General features: G+C 52.5%; 2 protein-coding genes across 2 annotated transcripts; both read right to left on the reverse strand.

Moving 5' to 3' along the window:
- On the reverse strand, positions 1 to 753 carry NEUROG2 (neurogenin 2). The gene has a single exon (XM_037036322.1). It carries the CDS (start codon positions 751 to 753, stop codon positions 1 to 3), a length of 753 nt encoding a protein of 250 aa, XP_036892217.1.
- Positions 754 to 10,948: 10,195 nt separating this feature from the next.
- On the reverse strand, positions 10,949 to 14,012 carry LOC118980018 (protein ZGRF1-like). Its single transcript, XM_037036323.1, has 5 exons — positions 13,894 to 14,012; positions 12,502 to 12,678; positions 12,236 to 12,370; positions 11,287 to 11,548; positions 10,949 to 11,118 (listed from the first exon to the last, which is right to left on the reverse strand). The coding sequence occupies exons 1-5, from the start codon at positions 13,894 to 13,896 to the stop codon at positions 10,949 to 10,951; spliced, it is 747 nt and encodes a 248-aa protein (XP_036892218.1). The 5' UTR covers positions 13,897 to 14,012.
- Between the last annotated feature and the right edge of the window lie 4,913 nt (positions 14,013 to 18,925).

Raw genomic sequence — 18,925 nt, forward strand, 5'->3', positions numbered from 1 at the left:
CTAGGCGCACTCTCTGACCGCTGGGCGGCGAGACGAGCAGCGGCGCTTGTCCGGCGGAGCCGGCTGCCAGCAGTCCCGATCCGACACCACGGGGCTGGAGGGGGAGAAGACACAGTTGTAGGGGGAGGTGGAGGGCGCGGAGGAGGGTGGCGCGGGGCTGTCTGTGCCACTCCACGTGGACGAGGGCGACGGGCTGTCCCCCACGCTGCCCAAGGCGCCGCCCGGGCTCAGCAGCGTGGCCTCCGGGCGCAGCGGGCCTGGCAGGCCCCCGCCGCAGTGGTCAGCCAGGCGCAGGGTCTCGGTGAGCGCCCAGATGTAGTTGTGCGCGAAGCGCAGGGTCTCGATCTTGGTGAGCTTGGCGTCCTCGGGGAATGTGGGCAGCACCTCGCGCAGGGCGTCCAGTGCCGCGTTCAAGTTGTGCATGCGGTTGCGCTCGCGGTTGTTGGCCTTCAGCCGGCGGGTCTTCTTGATGCGCAGTGCGGTCTCGGCTGTCTTGGCGCCTCGGGAAGCTACTCGCGCTTTGGAAGGACGCCGCCGGCACTCGTGTCCCAGGCCCAACAGCCGAGCCCCGGGCCCCGGCCCGGGCCCGGCCCCGCGCGGCCGACGCGCCCCTCCCGGCGCACCTCGCTCTTCGTCGTCCTCATCAGCGCTGGATGGCTGTGGGGTCCGCGCTGCTGCCGGGGAGGCTGCGCCGAGCAGCACCAGCACGTCCGCTTCCTCCTTCACCTCCAAGGCCTCGGATTTCACGAACATCCTAGCGAAGGGAGCAGGAGCCGGGGAGGGGGGTGGAAGGACACCAACGGGCGTCAACGCAGAAGCGAAGGTATCTCGTGGGCGCGCGCCGAGAGGAGCTCAGTTGGGAAGGACCCCCCCACCCCACCGTGCCCCGCGTGGGGAACCCGCGCCAGCCCACCGATCCTGTGTCCTCCGGGGAAGGGGCAGAGGCCCCGCGCCGAAGATCTGCTCGACCCAAGAGGGCTTGGACGCTGTGGGACGTGGTGCTGGGACCGCCCTCTGAGTTAAACACTTACTCAGCTCGCTCTCCAAAGCGCACGCTGCCGGGACAGGACGCGTGCTCCTCCCGCGCGAGTCTCGTGCGTGTCCGTCTGTCACTCAGCCCCCGGCCGGCGGCGCCCGGCACGCGACCCCCCGGCACTCCAGTTAAAGCGAAGCGGTTTGTGGTTCAGTGGCTGCGTGTCTGGCACACGACTCTCCTTAAAACCCCTTATATACCCCTCAGAAAACAATCGGATCACCCCCAGGCCCCCTTCCCCCTCCCCACGCCTGCCCCTCCCCGCTGCTCCCTTTCACCGCTTTATCGCCATTCAGTTCTTTCTCTCTTCGCCGCCTCCTCCTCCTCCTGGGCCTGCGGACCTCGCTCCCCCGCGCCATCCTCCTCCCCACCCCCTCCCCCCTTTATCTGATCAGCATAAAGTGGTTCCAAAGCTCCCGTTGGAGCTCCAGGCTGTGCTGGGAGCTGTGGCCGAGGCGGCCGGCCCGCGCCTCGCGATTGGTGGCTCTCGCTCGGCTGGAGCGTGCCGCTAATTTATTAATGAATGGAGGTCGCCAGACGCAGCTGGCCAATCCGAGCGCCCGGGACCGCGTGAGGGCCGCGAGCCACGCGCACGGAGCCCGCTCCTTTTCAGCAGCTCCGCGGGGGCCGGAGCTCGCGGGCGGCGGGACCCCCTCCCCAGCCCGCAGATGTGGGTCCGACCCCCGGGAGAGCGGCGGGCCCTGGTGCCGCCGGGCCCCGGAGGGGCAGAGCCTCCTGGAGCCTCACCAACAGTAAACGATTGTAAGCGCAGCGCTCGGTTAAGGGAGGAGCGAGGCGTGGGTGGCGCGCGGTGGGCACGTGAGTTCGAGTGCACTCGAGTCCGAAGAGACCGACGCGGGAGGGTGAAGGGCGGGACCAGGCAGGATGTCTGGAGGCACCTCCCCAGGGACCTGGAGAGGGGCGCGGGGCTTTCTCAGGACCTCCGACGAAAGGAGACTCCGGGCCCTGGCGCGGCTCCTTTTTCAGGGTGACCCCAGGGCCCTCCTGCACGGAAGGCAGGCGCTGAGCCGCGGTGCTGCCGACTGGCTGTCCTGCCAGCGCAGGGGCTGCGCCGACATTTCCGTGACCCCTGCCCCGCGCTGGGAGCGTTGTAGGGACAAGGGGCCCGTCCTCCCCATTCTCCCGGCCTTTCAATGGGGGGGGGGGAGCTCAAGGGCTACTGGGCTCTAGGGTAACTTGTTCTGAAGCGCTCGCCCGCCCCTCTCTGCTCCGCCCGCGCTCACGCCAGTCCACTGGTCGACCTGGCGGACTTTTCCAGGGACGGAACGCCCAGCCGCCCGAGGAGTGTGCGGTGCCTGCGCGGTCCGGGCTCCAGCTTGCAAGCAGTCTCTCGAGATGCCGTCTGTAATCCAGTTGAAGCCAGAGCGCTTGGAACGTTAAGAGTTAGAAGGTGACAAAGAATATTGTGTGTGCGTCTCTTTCCTGTTGGGTTGGTAGGAACGGGAAGCAGATTGTACTGCAGAGGAGACGAAACCGGTTTTGATTTGTGTAGCGTTTCCTTCAGGGAGGTAACAGCAAGGTTGGAAGGCACCACATGGAGAGTGAAAGTTAGCGTCCCCTGAGACAGGCTGTCACCCGAAGTGGCTCTCCAACCGCCAGACTTCCTTCCGCCTTGAAATTACCTGAGAACTACCACGATCTTCACTTCGCTACTTGGTATTTGTTCGCATCTCCCCCACCTTTTAAAACAAATCCCCTAAATTTAAAAGTATTATTTTCCCAGTTCTCTCTGAGTGCTTTCAGAACAGTTTGATTTCACTTATTAGAGGTGCAGACATTTAAAAAGCAGAGAGACACATCCAGTATCTCCAGAAGGCAGCGTCCACCTCCCATCCTTCTTTGGTCTCATCCGCACCACGAACCTGCTGGATCAGAACCTCATAAGAGACCTGAGTCAAGTGAAAGACAAGGCAGGAGAGAAAGATGCCAGAAGACACATTGGCACTGGTTTGCAGATGGCGGCGATGCCAGAGGAACAAGCAAACCCTCCAGGGCTCTGGCTGGCCGGGTGGAGCCGAGAGGGGCACCTGGGAGCGGATGCAGGGTTTTCATGGTGATCCTGAAACAGGGTGAGAAAGCTAGGCTCCAAGGCCATGATTGAAGTACTGAAAATATACCCATGAACCTTGCATACCTGCATCTCACCACAGCCAATGGAAAACAGGGGACCACATATTTCAGGACCCCTTCACACAGGTGTCTTACAATCCTGGTTTAGCCAGGAAGTGTTGGGTTGGTTTTCTGGGAATGCAGCTCAGTGGAGACTTAAGGAAAGCCCCAAGGAGCCTTGTGTAACCACCCACCCAACAGACTGCTTGGCACTAGTGACACACACGAGGGGCTCCTTCAGCTGACCACGCAGAGTCTTTAGGGTCAGACCCCCAGGGCTGGTGTTCTCCTGCGGTTTTACGTCTTCACGATGCTCAGGAAGGTCCAGGCTTCCCTTTGTCGAAACCCAGGCCTCCTGTGCTCTCTGAGCCCCACGGGAACAGTGCAGCGAAGGGGGTGTGATGGTGAAGTATTCAGGTTCCAGAAATTCCCTTCAAAAGGAAAATGTATGTCAAGAAACTTAAGGTTGTGTATATATTCAAAGACTGACATAAACCGGTCTCCATGTAAATGTAAAGATATCATAGAGTTTATGGGATTTTATTTTTAAAGTAAGGACTTCTTTGGGCATATGTCATGTGGTGTGTGAGATGACTGTGCAGATGACAGGCCTTTTCAAAAGAGTCTCCAGGTGGAGCACCTTGAATATGAGTCTAAGAATGCTGGTTGTGTGTCGTAGTCACTCCTAAGAAAAGCATCATATCTGGTAACACTTCTGGAAATATCACCTACTATGAAGACTATTTTTAGAAGAAACAATGTCAATAAAACTGTAACAACCTAGTGTGATCAAGAAGCCAATGATTCTTACCCAGTCCCAGAATTCTCTGTGTTCAGCATGTTGCTCGGTTTTGCTGCAAGAAAGCAATTCGGATTTGCAGTCAGACTTGCACACGTGACCAATGCCAGTGTCCTCAGCTGGACTCTTCCAGGCCTCTTTTAACTTAAAGGAATCCGAGAGGCACTTGTGTGGTCCTCAAGATTGTCCGGACGCAGCCGGGCTGAAATGGGGGAGGGGGGAGGCCGAGTGGCCTCAGCAAGGGTGGCGACCAGGGCGCTTGTCCACCGCGTGAACTGTCCTGAAGGGTCAAACTGTTCATCCCCAGCCCCTTTCACTGCGTGATCCCACTTTAAGGGAACAAAAGCTCAAAGCAGGCGGTCATGGAGAAACGGGACACAGTGATTTACACTCAGCCGGCCTCAGGGGGCTGACGGCGTGTGGGGACAGGGGAAGGCGGCGTCACAAGGTCTTTGTTGCTCTAAGAAGCTTGACTCCTCCACGACCCGGCCCCGCGTGGAGGGTGGGTATTGCCACGGGGCCACCGGCGACACCCACACTTCGACCTCACAAACGGCCAGAGGACAGTGGTCCCCACGCTACGTTCGGCTGTTGCAGGAGCCGGGGTGCTCTTCCCCCAAAATACAACCCCCGCCCCCCGTGCGAGCCAGCCCCCCAGTTACAAACCGCAGGACGCCCCCGTTGGGTCCGGGCACCCCGGCAGCGCTGGGGCGCGGGGAGGCCGCAGTAGTGTCGGGCCCTTGTTGTCCCCGGCCCCACTCGGTTTCTACCTCGTCCTCAGGTGACAGGCGTGATGGGGACAGAGCCCCCCCCCCCCCCCCCTGCGAAGGGGACACCAGACTCTGGGACAAACACAAAGCACCACGGCGCCACGGGGGCCGCTTTGTCGCTCATCATTCAATCCCGTGAATATCGCTCAGAGACGTTCCGTCGGTGTCACCCGAGCAGCCACCCTCAGGCGCGTCCTCGCCGAGGACTCTTTCCTTCCCGCGCCTCGTGACCGCAAGACCAGCGCAGTGGCCACGCGGTGCGGTGGTGACACGCCCGTGTCGCGTGGGGCTTGTTCGAGCGACGCCCAAGGGGCCAGAGGGTGGTGGACGCCCCGCTGTCCCCGCCCCGGAAAAGTCCCCAAATGCGTTTTCTCCCGGAGACACCTGCAGCCCGGCCGTCGCCGGCGGAAATGAAGAGGGCGACGGCGCGGTGAGCACCTGGACGGGACGCCCCCGCGGACAGGACCCGGCCACTCGGGGCGGGAGCGGCGCCACCCCCGGCCCTGGGAGCCCGCGGCGGCGACCGACAGCGCGTCGCGCAGACGCCCGAGCGCCCGCCTTCCTTCCGGGAATTACTTCCCGGAGCGACACTCCGGCCCCCGCGACGTCCGGCTGCCACCGCAACGCCGACCCGGGCTTCCTGCGCCCGCCCCGCCCCCCATTCCCCGGCGCCCGCGCGGCGACGCAACAGTGACGTCACACCCGAGCGCGATGACGTCATCGCCGCTCCCGCACCGCACTCCGTCGCGGGCCCTGTCCCCGAGCAGCCGCCCCGGGACGCGCTCACGCCCACTGCCTGCGGTCCGGCCCCTTGGACGCGGCTCCTCCGCGAGCCCGGGCGCCCGCGCTTCCGACCGGAGACGCCGCAGCATCAGTGACGCGCCCGGAGCCGAAACTCGAGGGCGGACCGGACGCCCCGCCAGTCCCGGGGGCAGCGAGGCCGGGAGCGGCCTGGCCTCGGACGCCCGTCTCGCCGGGACGCACCTTGTGCCGGCCCCGGGCCCGGCCCCAGGCGCCCCGACTCCGACCCCGCTGGGGGGCGCAGCGCCTCCTTCTGGGGCGCCCGCGCTTTTCCGAGCGCCGAAGGTGAAGCCTCCCCCGGGGAGCGCTCCGGCCCCCACGCGACTCAGTGCTGCCGCGAGTGCAGGTCACGCGCACACTTCGAAGTTTTCCTAACGGTTATTTAATGTGTGAAAATCATGGTAGGTACTCACGAGGACCCCGGTTTGCAGACAGTGTGCGTATCTGAGCGGTGGAGGGAACAGTGAACACGCACATCCTGGAGAAATGAGTATTTATTTAGTGCTCACCTTTTTGCCCTTGGACAGTGGTAAATTTTCTTCTTTGTGTTTTCCAAGTAAAACAATGAGGAACATTGACAGTCAGAAATTATTACTTTAAAAGCTTCGCCCTTTTGTCTGTCTCTTGTAGTCTTCATCAAAGACTGGGAGATGGTTGGAGTGGGTGAGTTAGGGCACAGAACTTGTCCACAGTTAAAACTGAGGCCCGGGAGTCGAGCTGTTTGCCGTAACCTGAATAAAAACACTTGAAACGTTCCCTTTAACTACATACAACATAAACATTGTTGCATAGGACAGACATTCAATGCTAGGCAAGCTGCTCAGTGGTTCTTATTTTGGGTAAATCACACCTAATTTTCCCAGGGATGAGCTCACGTCACAGGGTTTTGATGGATTTCTAGAGATTTTTTACCCCCAATATCTCAAATAATATGTTCCCTTATTTAATAACACTTGATAGAAGGAAATTTTTGCATCTAGTCTTAAATGTTTCCTTTCGACACCTGGCTGGTGTAGCTCAGTGGATTGAGTGCAGGCCTGCAAACCACATCATCGCGGTTCGATTCCTGGTGGGTTGCAGGCCAGTTCCAAGCATGGGACTCACGGGAGGCAACGATACATTGGTATTTCTCGCCTTCTCTCCTTCCTTTCCCCTCTGAAGATAAATAAAAGTAAAATCTTAAAATAAAAGTTTCCTTTTGACCTACCCTCAGTAGTGATTAAAAACATCCTCCCCTTTCACTGGGCTTCAAAATACAGCATCTAGAGCTTCCATTTAAAAAAGTCATCAGGATCCAGAGAATGTTTAATTCTGAGTTTTGCTTTCCTCTGCCTTTAGGCTTTTGGCTCTCTCTGCTGAGAGGTAAGAGCCACCCTTACCCTGACACACCCCAGGGATGAGGTGGGACGCTTACCTCTACTCTGCATTTGGGCAGCACCAGTCACACCAGTAAAACCACACCCTTTTGGGAGGGCCAAAGTGTTCGTTCGGTTTTTCCGGACAATGGCTCTAGAAGCACTTAGCTGTCTTTAAATTCATTTGAAACACTTTTGTTAGACTGTATTGTGACAGATGTCAGATCAGTGTGCATTAAAAAAAAAACATCAAAATTGGTGAATTTTTGTGCAGCCATTTTGATATTGAAGATGGAAGGAAATACACAACATTTTTGGCATATTATGCTTTAATATTCCAAGAAAGGTAAAAAACACAACTGAAAGATTTATGCAGTGTGTGGAGAAGGTGCTATGACAGATTGATTGTGTCAAAAGTGGTTTGTGGAATTTTGTGCTGGAGATTTCTCTCTAGACGATGATGGGTCTTTTATTTTATGGAAACACACACACAATTGCCCTGGATGGCTGTTCACGACACGCCACCTGAGGCCCTGATTCTGTCTTCATGTGATGTCACCCCACTTCACGTGGGGCTGGAGGCCATTATTATCCACTCACAGCCCTGAGCCCGTGATAGCAGAGTCACAGACCAGAGGGAGATGCCATCTGAGGGGGGACACACACATACTGGGTTGGCCAAAAACTTTAATAAGACACATTTTTTATGTTCATCAATAACTTTATTGATTTTGATTATTTTTAGTATGTCGGCTATCCCCCAAATGGTAGAACGTTAATGGTATTAACGTTAACGTTAATGGTATTAACGTTCTCAATTAATGTCTCAACTTGATCCCTACCAACTGCAGCTGGTCCAGCCAACCGTGGAGCATCGTCCAGCAAGAAATCTCCAGCACAAAACTTCGCAAACCACTTTTGGCATGTTCGATCTGTCACAGCACCTCTGTACACGGCACAAATCTTTTTCTGCGTTTCAGTTGTGTTTTACCTTTCTTGGAATAACAGAATATAATATGCTGAAAATGTGTATTTTCTTCCATCTTTAATATTAAAATGGCTACAAAAAATTCACCAGTGAATTTTTTGTAGCCATTTTACAAAAAATGCAGATATGACAGCTGTCACCATACAAACTAACAAAAGTGTTTCAAATGAAGTTAAAGAGGACTAAGCACTACTAGAGTACAAAAAAAACCCCCAAAGGAATTCTTTTGCCAACTCAATACATTCACACTCAATCACACACAAACACAAATTGAACCAGATGTGCCCAATTAGAAAGAATGGTAAGGAAATCCATAACTAGGGTTAGCAGAGTTTAAAAATACAAACCTAACTAGTGTTGCAGGGTGAGAGGACTGCAGGTGTGTCAGAGACGTGCGGGTTGTATTTTTCCTTTATAATCAAGTCACGCTGATATAAACAGAAAACACAAGTAAACATGTTTCACTCATGACTAATTATACAGCAGGCATTTCAAATCAGTGTTGAGCTAATGTTTCTAGAACAATTATTTGATTTTCAGGGTCCAATATCTGTCAAGTAAACCACCAATTTCCTTTTATTCTTATTTAATATAAAAGAATTGAGTTAGCGCAAAGCTATTTCACAGCTGTTTTTGGGTTAAACAGTCAAGGGCAGGCAGCCTTTGGCATCTCCAAATCAAACAGCCTTTTTGTTCAAATATTAAGGGACACTAAAACTTATGTTTTATTATGAAGTTTCAAGCTGGACTTCATAATCTCAGACTTTAAATTGCAATTTTCCTCAAGTAACTCAATAGTGAAATGTATGTCCATAAGGACAGGGCTGGCTACAGAGTTGAGCATGAACCGTATTATTTTAAAATCAATTTTTGATAATAAGAGGATCACCAGCTTAGCTTTTAGTACGTTTTTGTTAACAATCAGTTTTTGTTGCAGTGAGTAGCAAACTGGATCTCCCGGCAGCAAATGTAGACCTTCCGAGGAAAGCCGCCTTCCGGATTTGTTTCTCCAGTGAAGCATACTCACTGGGAAGGACAGCGGTTGTACAACCAGTTAACAAATTGTGACATAATGAAGTGACCAAGGTAACTCACTGGGAAGTGGGTGTCTGGGTCCTGAGGACTGGAGAGCTGGGGATCTGAGACTCGTGTGCAGTTGGAGCCTGTTGATGGGACCAGGCCCCACCCTGCCTGGTCCTCATTCTAGCAGGTTCGATTTCTCAGACCCTGGGCTTCCTCATTTATAGACTGGAGAAAGGACCTGTCCTCACTAGGGATTAATGTAATGTTTTGAAAAAAAACCTAACACACATACCCTGCAAAGCAAAAAGGCAACTGATGAATAGACTAAAGCCTAGAAATGTTATCTAGTGTGATGCATAAACAGACCTTTCCCAGATAAAAACCTGGAGCACCACAGGTCCCACGTTACAGCTCTGAGACAGGCAACAGCGCTCATGGTAACACCGGCCTGTTACTTTGAGTGCTGTGTAAGATCACCAGGAATTTTACTGTTTACTGAATGGGACAGTCCTAAAAATTCAATTTGTGTCTACCCAAACTTGAAATGTGAGAGCGTAGACAGAGCAGGCATTGGCCTGGAATTTGCAGTTTCCATACCCAGTATTGACACAGCCTCTTTCTGAAAACAGAAATACAGGCCGTGCTAGCATTCACAGTTCAGCTAGCATGACTCTGCTCGGCATGCATCACGAACCAGCCACCACGAGCGCCACCCCTCAGTGTTCCTCTACGGATCTACTCACCTCTGAGGAAGTCAGCAGCTCCCTGGCTTCCCTCACTGCGTCTCTGGAGGAATGAGCAGTGCACCCCTTGCCTATGTGACTGTGCTGGGGGCACGCCACTTGTGCTCACCCAGCACCCTAAGGGATGCGACAGCGACATCCCTTACTCCAACGTGTCCCATCCACAGACTCTTCTTGGGAGAAAAGCCCAAGACCCAGCTCCAGCTGGCTGGGGACCGATTCCAAAGGAAGTGTGCGGGGGCAGCACTCAGGCCACAGGCGCCTGCAATGGCCGGTCAGACACACACGTGGCAGGTGGGTGGGGGCAGCAGCACCTGGGCCGCAGTAGGTCAGCATTTGGGACGGGGACAGAGGCTCTCGGAACAAGTTCTGTCTGTTGGTATTACAGAGGTACACTTGTCAATTTTATTGCAAAGTAATTCAAGTAAGCCATTTTCCGCATCTTTAAAGTGAATACTGAGTGACTTGGATCAGACTTTGTTAATGGGTAAGGCTGGCACGGATAATCAGCTATCATCAAGCCTTGGCCGGTTTTCCATGTAGAAGTCAATGCTCCCTTGTTAATAATGTCTCAAAATCACGACAAATTGTTTAATTTACTCACATGTAGAATGTAAGCACAGAAAAAAAGAGGCAGTAAGTCAGCAATGATTTTCTAGATGCAGAATATATTCTTTTTATAATAAAAAATTTAAAAATCCATTATATACTATCTATACTAACAATTACTGGGCAAATAAATACATAAGAAAAGAGCCAGAAGAAAATAAAGCAAAGGTGGTCGTCCATCTGTTCACCCCTCATTCACGCACCACTCAGGCCTGGCCGCTGGCTGCGAGTCCCCACGGGTGATCTCCAGTGTTTTTCTTCCTTTTGTACTTGTTAAAAGATTTCTGTCGTGAATATGTCTTACTTATAAAACCACAGGGCATAAGATTTCAAACACTCTGATAGAGCTGTCACTCGGAAGGAACATCTTGGTGTAACTGCGTGGATGTTCTAGTGGGTGAGCTTTTGAAATCTTCACTTACTTTGAAATAACATTAAAAAAGCCATGAAGGCTTCCCCCTGCCCCTTGTATAATTGTTTTTAGCAGAATTGTTAATTTTTACAAAAATTTCTACTAGGAAGATTTTGTATTACATTCAACATCTGCTTATCTCAACATAAGTAATGTATACTTCTTGAAGAGCAATTTCACATGCATTTGTGTAATGTCATTTAAATATCATGAAGTACTTTTTGATAACTGGGGTTTGGGGGTAATAAAAATGTGAAAAATGTCCGGTGAAATGAACTCGAGTTTCTAGAAACACAAAGGCTCCACGCCTTTTTGTGAGTGAGAGGCATCTTCAGGTTGGCCCTCTGCTCTCTTTTTTTCCTGCTTTTCTGCGGCGTGCTTTTCAGAGCTGTCTTGGAGGAGCCGGTCCAGCTGTGGTCCACACTGGCTCGCATGCTGCAACCCGCCTTCCCTTCCTGGAAAGACACAAGCTATGGGGCGATGGCTTTCGCAGTGGGCCCCAAACCAGCCCTTCCATCGTCACCTCTTGGCGTGGCAGAGTCAGCGCTGCCCCACCCCACCCTGACCCACTCCATCCAAAGCTTTGGTTCGAAATGCTCAACTCCTCTCGCCCCTGGCTTTACCTTCACAGTGCTGGATCACTCGGCCCCACAGGCGGTTTCTCCTCAGACAGGCCAGGTTGCCCACAATCAGCAAGTGCCTCCTCCCTCTGGTCAAGGCCACGTTCACCCTCCTTTCTGAGTCGATGAAGCCCACCTGTCTGGTCCGCACACAGGACAGGATGATGACCTCCCTCTCCGCTCCCTGGAAGGCGTCCACCGTGGACACCTGCACGGCCCGCAGGCTGGGCTGGTCCAAGGCCACGGCCCTGAGCGAGTGGCACAGCTGTGGGCGAGAGGACGGTCACATGCGCAGGGGCAGGCGGCACGAAGCCGGAGCCCTCACAGCGACCCTTTCAGCTTAACCAGAGTGGAAATTTCTCTCTTCCAGGGCTCACAAGGATGTGCCTAGTTTCTAAAATGACAAGTAAGTAACTAGGAGACACTATAGATCATGAAACAAGGTGAACAGTGATGATTTATCCAGTGCTGGGACACTTGCTTGGAGACACTAATTAAGAATTAGTACACTAATAATGAAACATGAAAAACTCTAAAAAAATGAAAAGCAAAATAACTTGTTACAAGTCATTGGCTCATATACACATTAATACCTGGTATCTATCTTGGGTTTACTGATAAAATGAAATAACGAGACTACTTTGGAAAACAGAGATTCAGTCCCACCTACCCCCAAACACAAAGCATATTTTCCTCCCTCTAATTTGTTTATTTGCATTTTTGCCCCAACAGCTGTAAAATGAATTTAATTAAACCTTGTTAAGTTTACATTTAATTATATGGGGAAAAAAGCCAGACCAGACACATATCAAAATGTTTCTCCTGAATACATTAATTATGGTCCCAAAAGTTTTTCAAGCACCAAACCAAACCATTACAAATATAATATCAAACCCTGTGACAGAAAACGATACTATTTAACACCCAATAAAGTCAGAGACACAACACACACCTTGCACACCTGGGCTCTGTACAGCGTTATCACCCCGATAGCGGAGCCCGCCACCCCTCCTGCAACCAGAGACTGAATCAGTGTCAGCGTAAAAGCAGCTTCTGCCACGTTGTGAAAGCTGTTACCCCCTTCAATCTGGAATGAAAAACAGACCCAAAATTACATTTCCCAGAAAGTCTGGGAAACACCAAGAAAATCATACAAACAGCAGCCATTAAGCCAGAACACTAAGCGGGGCTGACTGGCAGCCATGTGGCGTCAGGCACCTGTTCTTGTCCCTGCACATTGTAGAAACACAGGGTGGGGAGCCACCCCAACAGTGGGCTCCGCTCTGCCTCTGACACGCCATTCCTGAGGGTCCCACCGTAAAACAGGTCATTGGCGACAGCAGTGATTGCAGGGTGACATCGGTACTGGGTTCGCAGCACAATTGGCTTGTGACCCTAAGGCATTTTAATGCACAAAAATAAGAACTCGAAACAGTATCATTTTCTTAAGGGAAAAAAGGACATATTTTAAAAGTTAAAAGTATTGCCATATTGTACTCTTAGTAAATGAATAAAGTAGACTGTAAATCAATTTTTTTAATTACTAAAAATATTGTCATGTAAGTTACTATTACATCATATGCTGGACCTTGGACTCACTATCCAGTAACAGGGGGAGGAATCACGCACCCTCCTGACTGTCCCACCTGGAGTCCTCCCTTTGCCCAGCGCGTCCACCCTGTGGACATTGCCGTCAGTCCCTCAGCAGTCTGTTATCAGGTGGGCTGTCACAATATCACAGGGCTTGTGTTCATGTCACCCTGACTTTCTCAGTAAGGGCTCCAAAGCACAAGAGCAATGATGCTGGCAATTCAGCTACAGTCCAGAGAAGCCAGTGTGTGTGTGTGTGTGTGTGCGTGCGTGTGTGCGCGCGCAGGGAAAAAGCCCAGTCTATGTGGGGCTCCCATCCCTAGCATCCCCTGGGGTCTTGGGACATATCCCTCAGATAAGGGGCGTCTGTGATGTAACTGAGTACTAAAACATGCTACAATGTGGATGAGCCTCCAAAACATGCCAAGTGAAAGAAGCCAGATGCAAGAGGTTACATAGGGGATGGCTCCAGGCTGCATGACGGGACGCTGTGAGACTGTGACGGACGAAGGGTCCAGAGGGCTCAGCTCACTCAGCCCGGGAGCAGACGGGAGGCTGCCAGGGGGAGGCGGGAGCTGCTACCTGGTGTGGGGTTAACTCTGGGGGACGAGTTGGGGCACAAGGCAGAGGCAGGTAGTGGCTGCACAGTGTTGTGAATGGAGGGAACGCTACTCCCTCACTTTGAGAAGGTTAATTTTATGTCACATGAACATCACTTCCATTAAAAATATAGCAACAATTAATTTAAAAAATTTAAATGTGCAGTAGACAAGGGACATAGATAATAGATTATAGCTTTATTTTATTTTAGAGCAAAGGCAATATACTTTCTATCTACTAGTAAAATACACAGGAAAGACATTTTATAAAGGGCACTTAAACTACAGGGTTCTACTCATCTTTGAGGTGACTGCTTTCTAAGCAACTCCAGTCAAGCTGGCAGAAATATTTTCATTTCCCACCAGCCTACACCGAGTGCACCCAGTCAGTGGTAGTTCTGTGTGAGCTCAGCAGCAGTACCATTAAGCACAGTCGGTCGAAAAGAGTCTGTTCCAATCCGTGTTCATGAGCTGCGTCGGACCCCTGCACAGTGGGAGGAAGCTGTTTGGGATCTCCAACAAGAATCAGCTTTTCACACTCAAACCTGAAATACAGGATTCCAAGTTAGCCCAAGCAACAGGAAAAGCTTGCATTGACATTTACAGTACTATTTTCCTTCTTCTTTTTAAAATTTATTTTTAGGCAGAGGGGTAGGGTGGGAGGAAGAGAGGGAGACATCAATGTGTTGTTGCCTCTTGTGTACCCTCTACTGGGGACGTGGGCCACAACCCAGGCATGTGCCCTGACTGGGAATCCAATCAGTGATCTCGTGGCTCGCAGGCCAACACTCAGTCCACTGAGTCACATCAGCCAGGGCACGGCACTATTTTCTAAAGTGCATTTCAAAGACTTCAAACACCACCACCACTCTGAGAACAAGGCTTAACAGTGCCAATACATGAATTAAACAGCAGACCAGTTACACAGTAAAGAAACCCTTTCTATTAACTTTACGGTTTTCTACATAAAGCCTACGGCATGTCCCCTGCCTCTGCATGGAACCTGTGTTCCACAGAACACACATGGAGAAACAATGTTTTTTAGGATCTATAAATGTAGACTTTGAAGCTTTCTTAGAAGTCATTCAGCTTCAACTCTTGCTTTAGGATGAAGTACATTCAGCTCTCAGGGGCTTATGTCTTCCAAACAGGAGTCTAAGACGGGGAAAATGCCCAAGTTTTATAGAAAAACTGCAATATTGTAATTTATAAGAAATGTACACTTGGTACTTGAGATAACCAAAATCTGTTTGTCACATATATTGGTCTTCATCTACAATTCCTGGCTCCCAGCCCTGGAAACCCTTGGAATGTCCCAAGTGTGGAAGTGACCAAGGCCTTTTGTTCTGTGAATAAGGTGACTTTCTGCAAAGCACCTGAGGATGGGGCTGGTTGCCAGGGCAACCGTGTAATTGAAGGATGGAACTTTCAGTCCGATCCCCAGGGAGGGGCGAGGAGCTGACGTGGACCCGTCACCAGTGGTTGGTGAGTTGGTCACACCCAGGCGGTGGAGCCTCCACAAAAGCATGAGGATTCAGAGCTTCCGGAGTGGGGAGCACGGGCAGACCCGGTGGAGTGGAGGCCAGAGAGGGCTCGGAAGCTCCGTGCCCCCCACACCTTGTCCGTCCTGTGCATCTCGCTCTCCACCTGGCTGCTCTCGACTTACGTCCTTTCACAAGCAGCCCTCGATCCAGTGACTAATGTTTCTCTGGGCTCCGTGATCCGCTCGGGGAGGTTGTTGGATCTGAGCAGGCTCGGGCAGAGTCAGAGGCGACAGACACCTGACCTTGCAGTTGGCATCGGCTGAGCTATGCCTGGGAGAGGGTGTCAGAACTGTGCTGGTGTGTGGGACCCCATGGCTGGGTAAGAGCCTGGTGGGGACCCCACGACTGGTGAGCAGCAGGTTCAGCATGGAGGACTCGGGGAGCACGGAGACACAGTAGGCAAGATTAGGAGGTTTTCCTCCTCTTGTGTCACGAGGTCGGAGGTTGGGAGGGGCCGTGGGACAAATCTGCTCTGCAGCCCTGATGGCATCCCGTGGCCTGGACGGGAATTAAAATGCATCAGAATGGGTCTCGTGGAGCAAGTGGGCCTCTACAGCTGACAGTAACGTGGTGTGTCGTGTCAGGGTGTTGGGCAGGACCCACGAGGGGTCTGGATGGGCTGGACGGAGGCTCATTCTGCTGGGGCTCCCAGCGTGCCCCCCCCCTCCAGCACTGTGCTGGCTCTTCAGGGCCACAGGACCCTCGGAGCCCTGCTGTAGTTTTAGGTCCCTCGTTTGCAGCCACAGGGGAGACCTGGGGTGGGATGTCTCACAAAGTGACTCCAGGGGAGAGGGGGAGGTGCCCAGCTGGGGGCAGGTCACTCACAGGTAGGCTGTGTCCCAGAACGGTGAACAGAGATTGTCGTGTTTGTGACTGACACCTGCTGCTGTGGGACTGCAAGCCTGCGGCCCCAGCCGTGCTGAAACCCAGTCCCAAGGGGACCGCCTGGCAGGTGGGTCTTGGGAGGTGCTGAGGGCGGCTTCTGTCCACCAGGCGGCGCTCTGACCCCAGATCCTCGGCCGGGAGAGCCAGGAGAAAAGCGTTTACAAGCTGCCCGGAGAGGGGCCAGGGCACTGCTACAGCTGCCCCAGGGGTTGGGACGCCGGTAAAACTAGGTGACTGGTTCTAAAGAACAGAACACCGTGAAGGAATCTCAGGTTTGAGCTGAAATGGCCATGTTTACGCAAAGAGATTTGAGCGTTTTATTTTATAGAGTTGTTGAATTCAGACAAAAGAGAAACCTATATTTGATGAAATAATGAATTTAAGTACTTGATTTTGAAACAATTATTTTAATAAGATTGGGTTGGCCAAAAAGTTCATTCAGTTTTCCCCCCCGCTGAGGGCTCTAGTAGCACTTGGTTGTCTTTAACTTCACTTGAAACACTTGTGTTGGATCGGACTGTGACAGCTGTCATCAGTGTGCGTCAAACAAATTCATCCAAACTGGTGAGTTTTTGTGTAGCCATTTTAATACGGAAGATGGCATATTGTGCTTTATTACTTCAAGACAGGTAAAAACACAACTGAAATGCAAAAAAAGACTTGTGCAGTGTGTGGAGAAGGTGCTGTGACGGATCAAACGTGTCAAAAGCGGTTTGTGAGGTTTCTCGCTGGACGATGCCCCCCCACCCCCAGTTGGGTGGACCAGGTGAAGTTGGTAGCAACCAAATGGAAACATTAACTGAGAACAATCGATGTTCTACCACCTGAGAGAGAGCTGACATACTCAAAATATCCAAAGCAATAAAGTCATTGATGAAAATGAAAATGTGTCTTTTATTCTAGAGAAAAAACTAAAAGGACTTTTCGGCCAACCCAAAACAGAAAAGGCCGTCTGTGTGGAGATGAGGGTCAGTTCGGGTGGAACCTGTCCAAGGGAAAATGGTCCGACTTGAATCTCGAGATAAATGTGATAGCTCACAGCCTGTGTGCTCTACACGTGTGCATCTCATTAATGACTGAGACTAACCCTAAACTGTTTTTTGTGTGAAAGTGAAAATTCGGGTCGTTCCCTCCACCACTCAACCGCCGCCCTGGGCAGCCCTCGGGCCTATGTGGTGATGGGTGAGGGAACTGGGTGGGAGCCTCTGGCTGGCTTTGCTCCGTGGTGACACTGTCACGCTGTGTGTCCTGTGTCAGAAGGGCCCACTGTGCCCTGGGTGGGTGCACCCGCCCTCCGTCCCAGAAGTCTGGAAGTTTCGTCCCTCAGAGTGGTTCAGGGGACCTTTCAGTGCGGCCACACCGATTAGTTTAGCCTGGAGCCGGGAGACCGGGTCTCCTGGAATGCAGAGGGCAGGCCCACGGCCACGCCCCCGGCCCCCAGCTGAGACTCGCTTGCTTCCCAGCATCTGATCTTGGTTCGGGACGAGAGGGCTGAAGTGGCCTCTCCTTGTGGAGACCATGGGAATGAGCCCGAAGGTGCAGGGAGTTCGTGCCGCAGCAGCAGTTTCGAGTTTTGTCTGCTTGTGTGTGTTTGCTCTGAACCCCAGTGGCGCCGTGGGCTGGCTGTCGCCTCTGTTCTCGGGGGGTCTCTGCGGCATCCCCCCGCCTCTCGGGCCCCGGTTCCCAGAACCCAATCCAAACCAATGAGTCACTGTTTCCAAGCGGCCGCTCTGCCCACGCTGGATTATTTCTGTGTTGTGTGAGGTGGTTGCCTAGGAGGCTTTTATTTTCAGTAACCACAGGTCTTGCTGTTTCTCGGTTCCGTGGATGGTAAAAAAGACAGCGGTTTGGGATTATACGTAGTGAAACCATCTTTCGAACCCCAGCATCATCATTCCCTGGGAAAGTCTTACTGTGAAACTCAGAAGAGACTTTTCATAGATGTCGGGACACTGCCGGAGCGGGGAGCTGCTTCGAAGGGACATTCCCTAGCCGAACCCTGCGTGCCAAGGCCCCCAGTCTCCCCAAACTCGAAAACCCTCTAGCCAGGGACGACTTTACTGATGGACAACTGTCTGGGTGAACCCATGCAGCAGCTGGGTATCGGCAATTCTGTTGGGTCTGATGTAATAAAAGGCCTGAAATGACAACTCACAGGTGGGTTGGTGGGCTTGTGCATTGCCAGGTTCCAGAACCTTCTTGGCTTTAATTTGGAATGTGGTCCAGGAACTAGCAACCCCCCCCCCCCGCCCCCAAAGTGCCTCTATGAGTCTGCGAAGTGTTTTAGGTGTGAAGTGTCTCGAGACTATGTTTTTGAGAATCAGTGGTTTCTGAATTCATCCTTTTTGGTTCCATCCTTAAAAGCTGGAGGGTCTTCTGCGCATCTGGAGGGCCAGGTCGGCTGTTGGACTGGCCGCCGTCAACGAGCTGCTCACCCCTCCGGCCTCCCCGAACACAGGGCGGGTCTTTCCTCTTTCCCCCTCGTTCCTGCATGTGCGCTGGGCTGGGCCACGGATGCTGGGGAGGGCCCAAGCCCCGTTCTGGGCCTGTGGGAGGCTGTGTACGCACAAACCTCCCGTGTGAAGAGGTGGCGAGCTGAGTAAGCAGAGTGCCCTCCCCAATGCTGGTGGGCCTCGTTCAAGCAGTCAGAGGCCGAAATGAGACAGGCTGCCCCTCCCCCAGTAGGAGGGACTCTGCCTGTCGGGCCACTTTGAACTGGGGCACCAGTTGGTCTCTTCTGCCTTTAGACCTGAGCTGAAACTGTGGCTCTTCTGGGTCTCCAGTCTGCTGACTGCGGGCCCTGGGACTTGTCAGCCTCCATAAACGTACGAGCTGAGTCCTTACATTGAATCTCTGTGGACATATATCCCATCGGTCCTATTTCTCTAGCAAACCCTGACTGATACACCCAAGAGATCCAAATAACAAGAGGAAGTTACAAAGGGTCTGGATCCTTTGGAGTTTGGTCGTTTTGGCCTAAGGAGCCAGCAGACACGTGAGGGCCTTGCACTCAGGGCTCAGCTG

This window comes from Sturnira hondurensis, unplaced genomic scaffold, assembly GCF_014824575.4.
Source record: "Sturnira hondurensis isolate 20B ecotype Veracruz unplaced genomic scaffold, ASM1482457v3 Scaffold0022766, whole genome shotgun sequence".
Lineage (NCBI taxonomy): Eukaryota > Metazoa > Chordata > Mammalia > Chiroptera > Phyllostomidae > Sturnira > Sturnira hondurensis.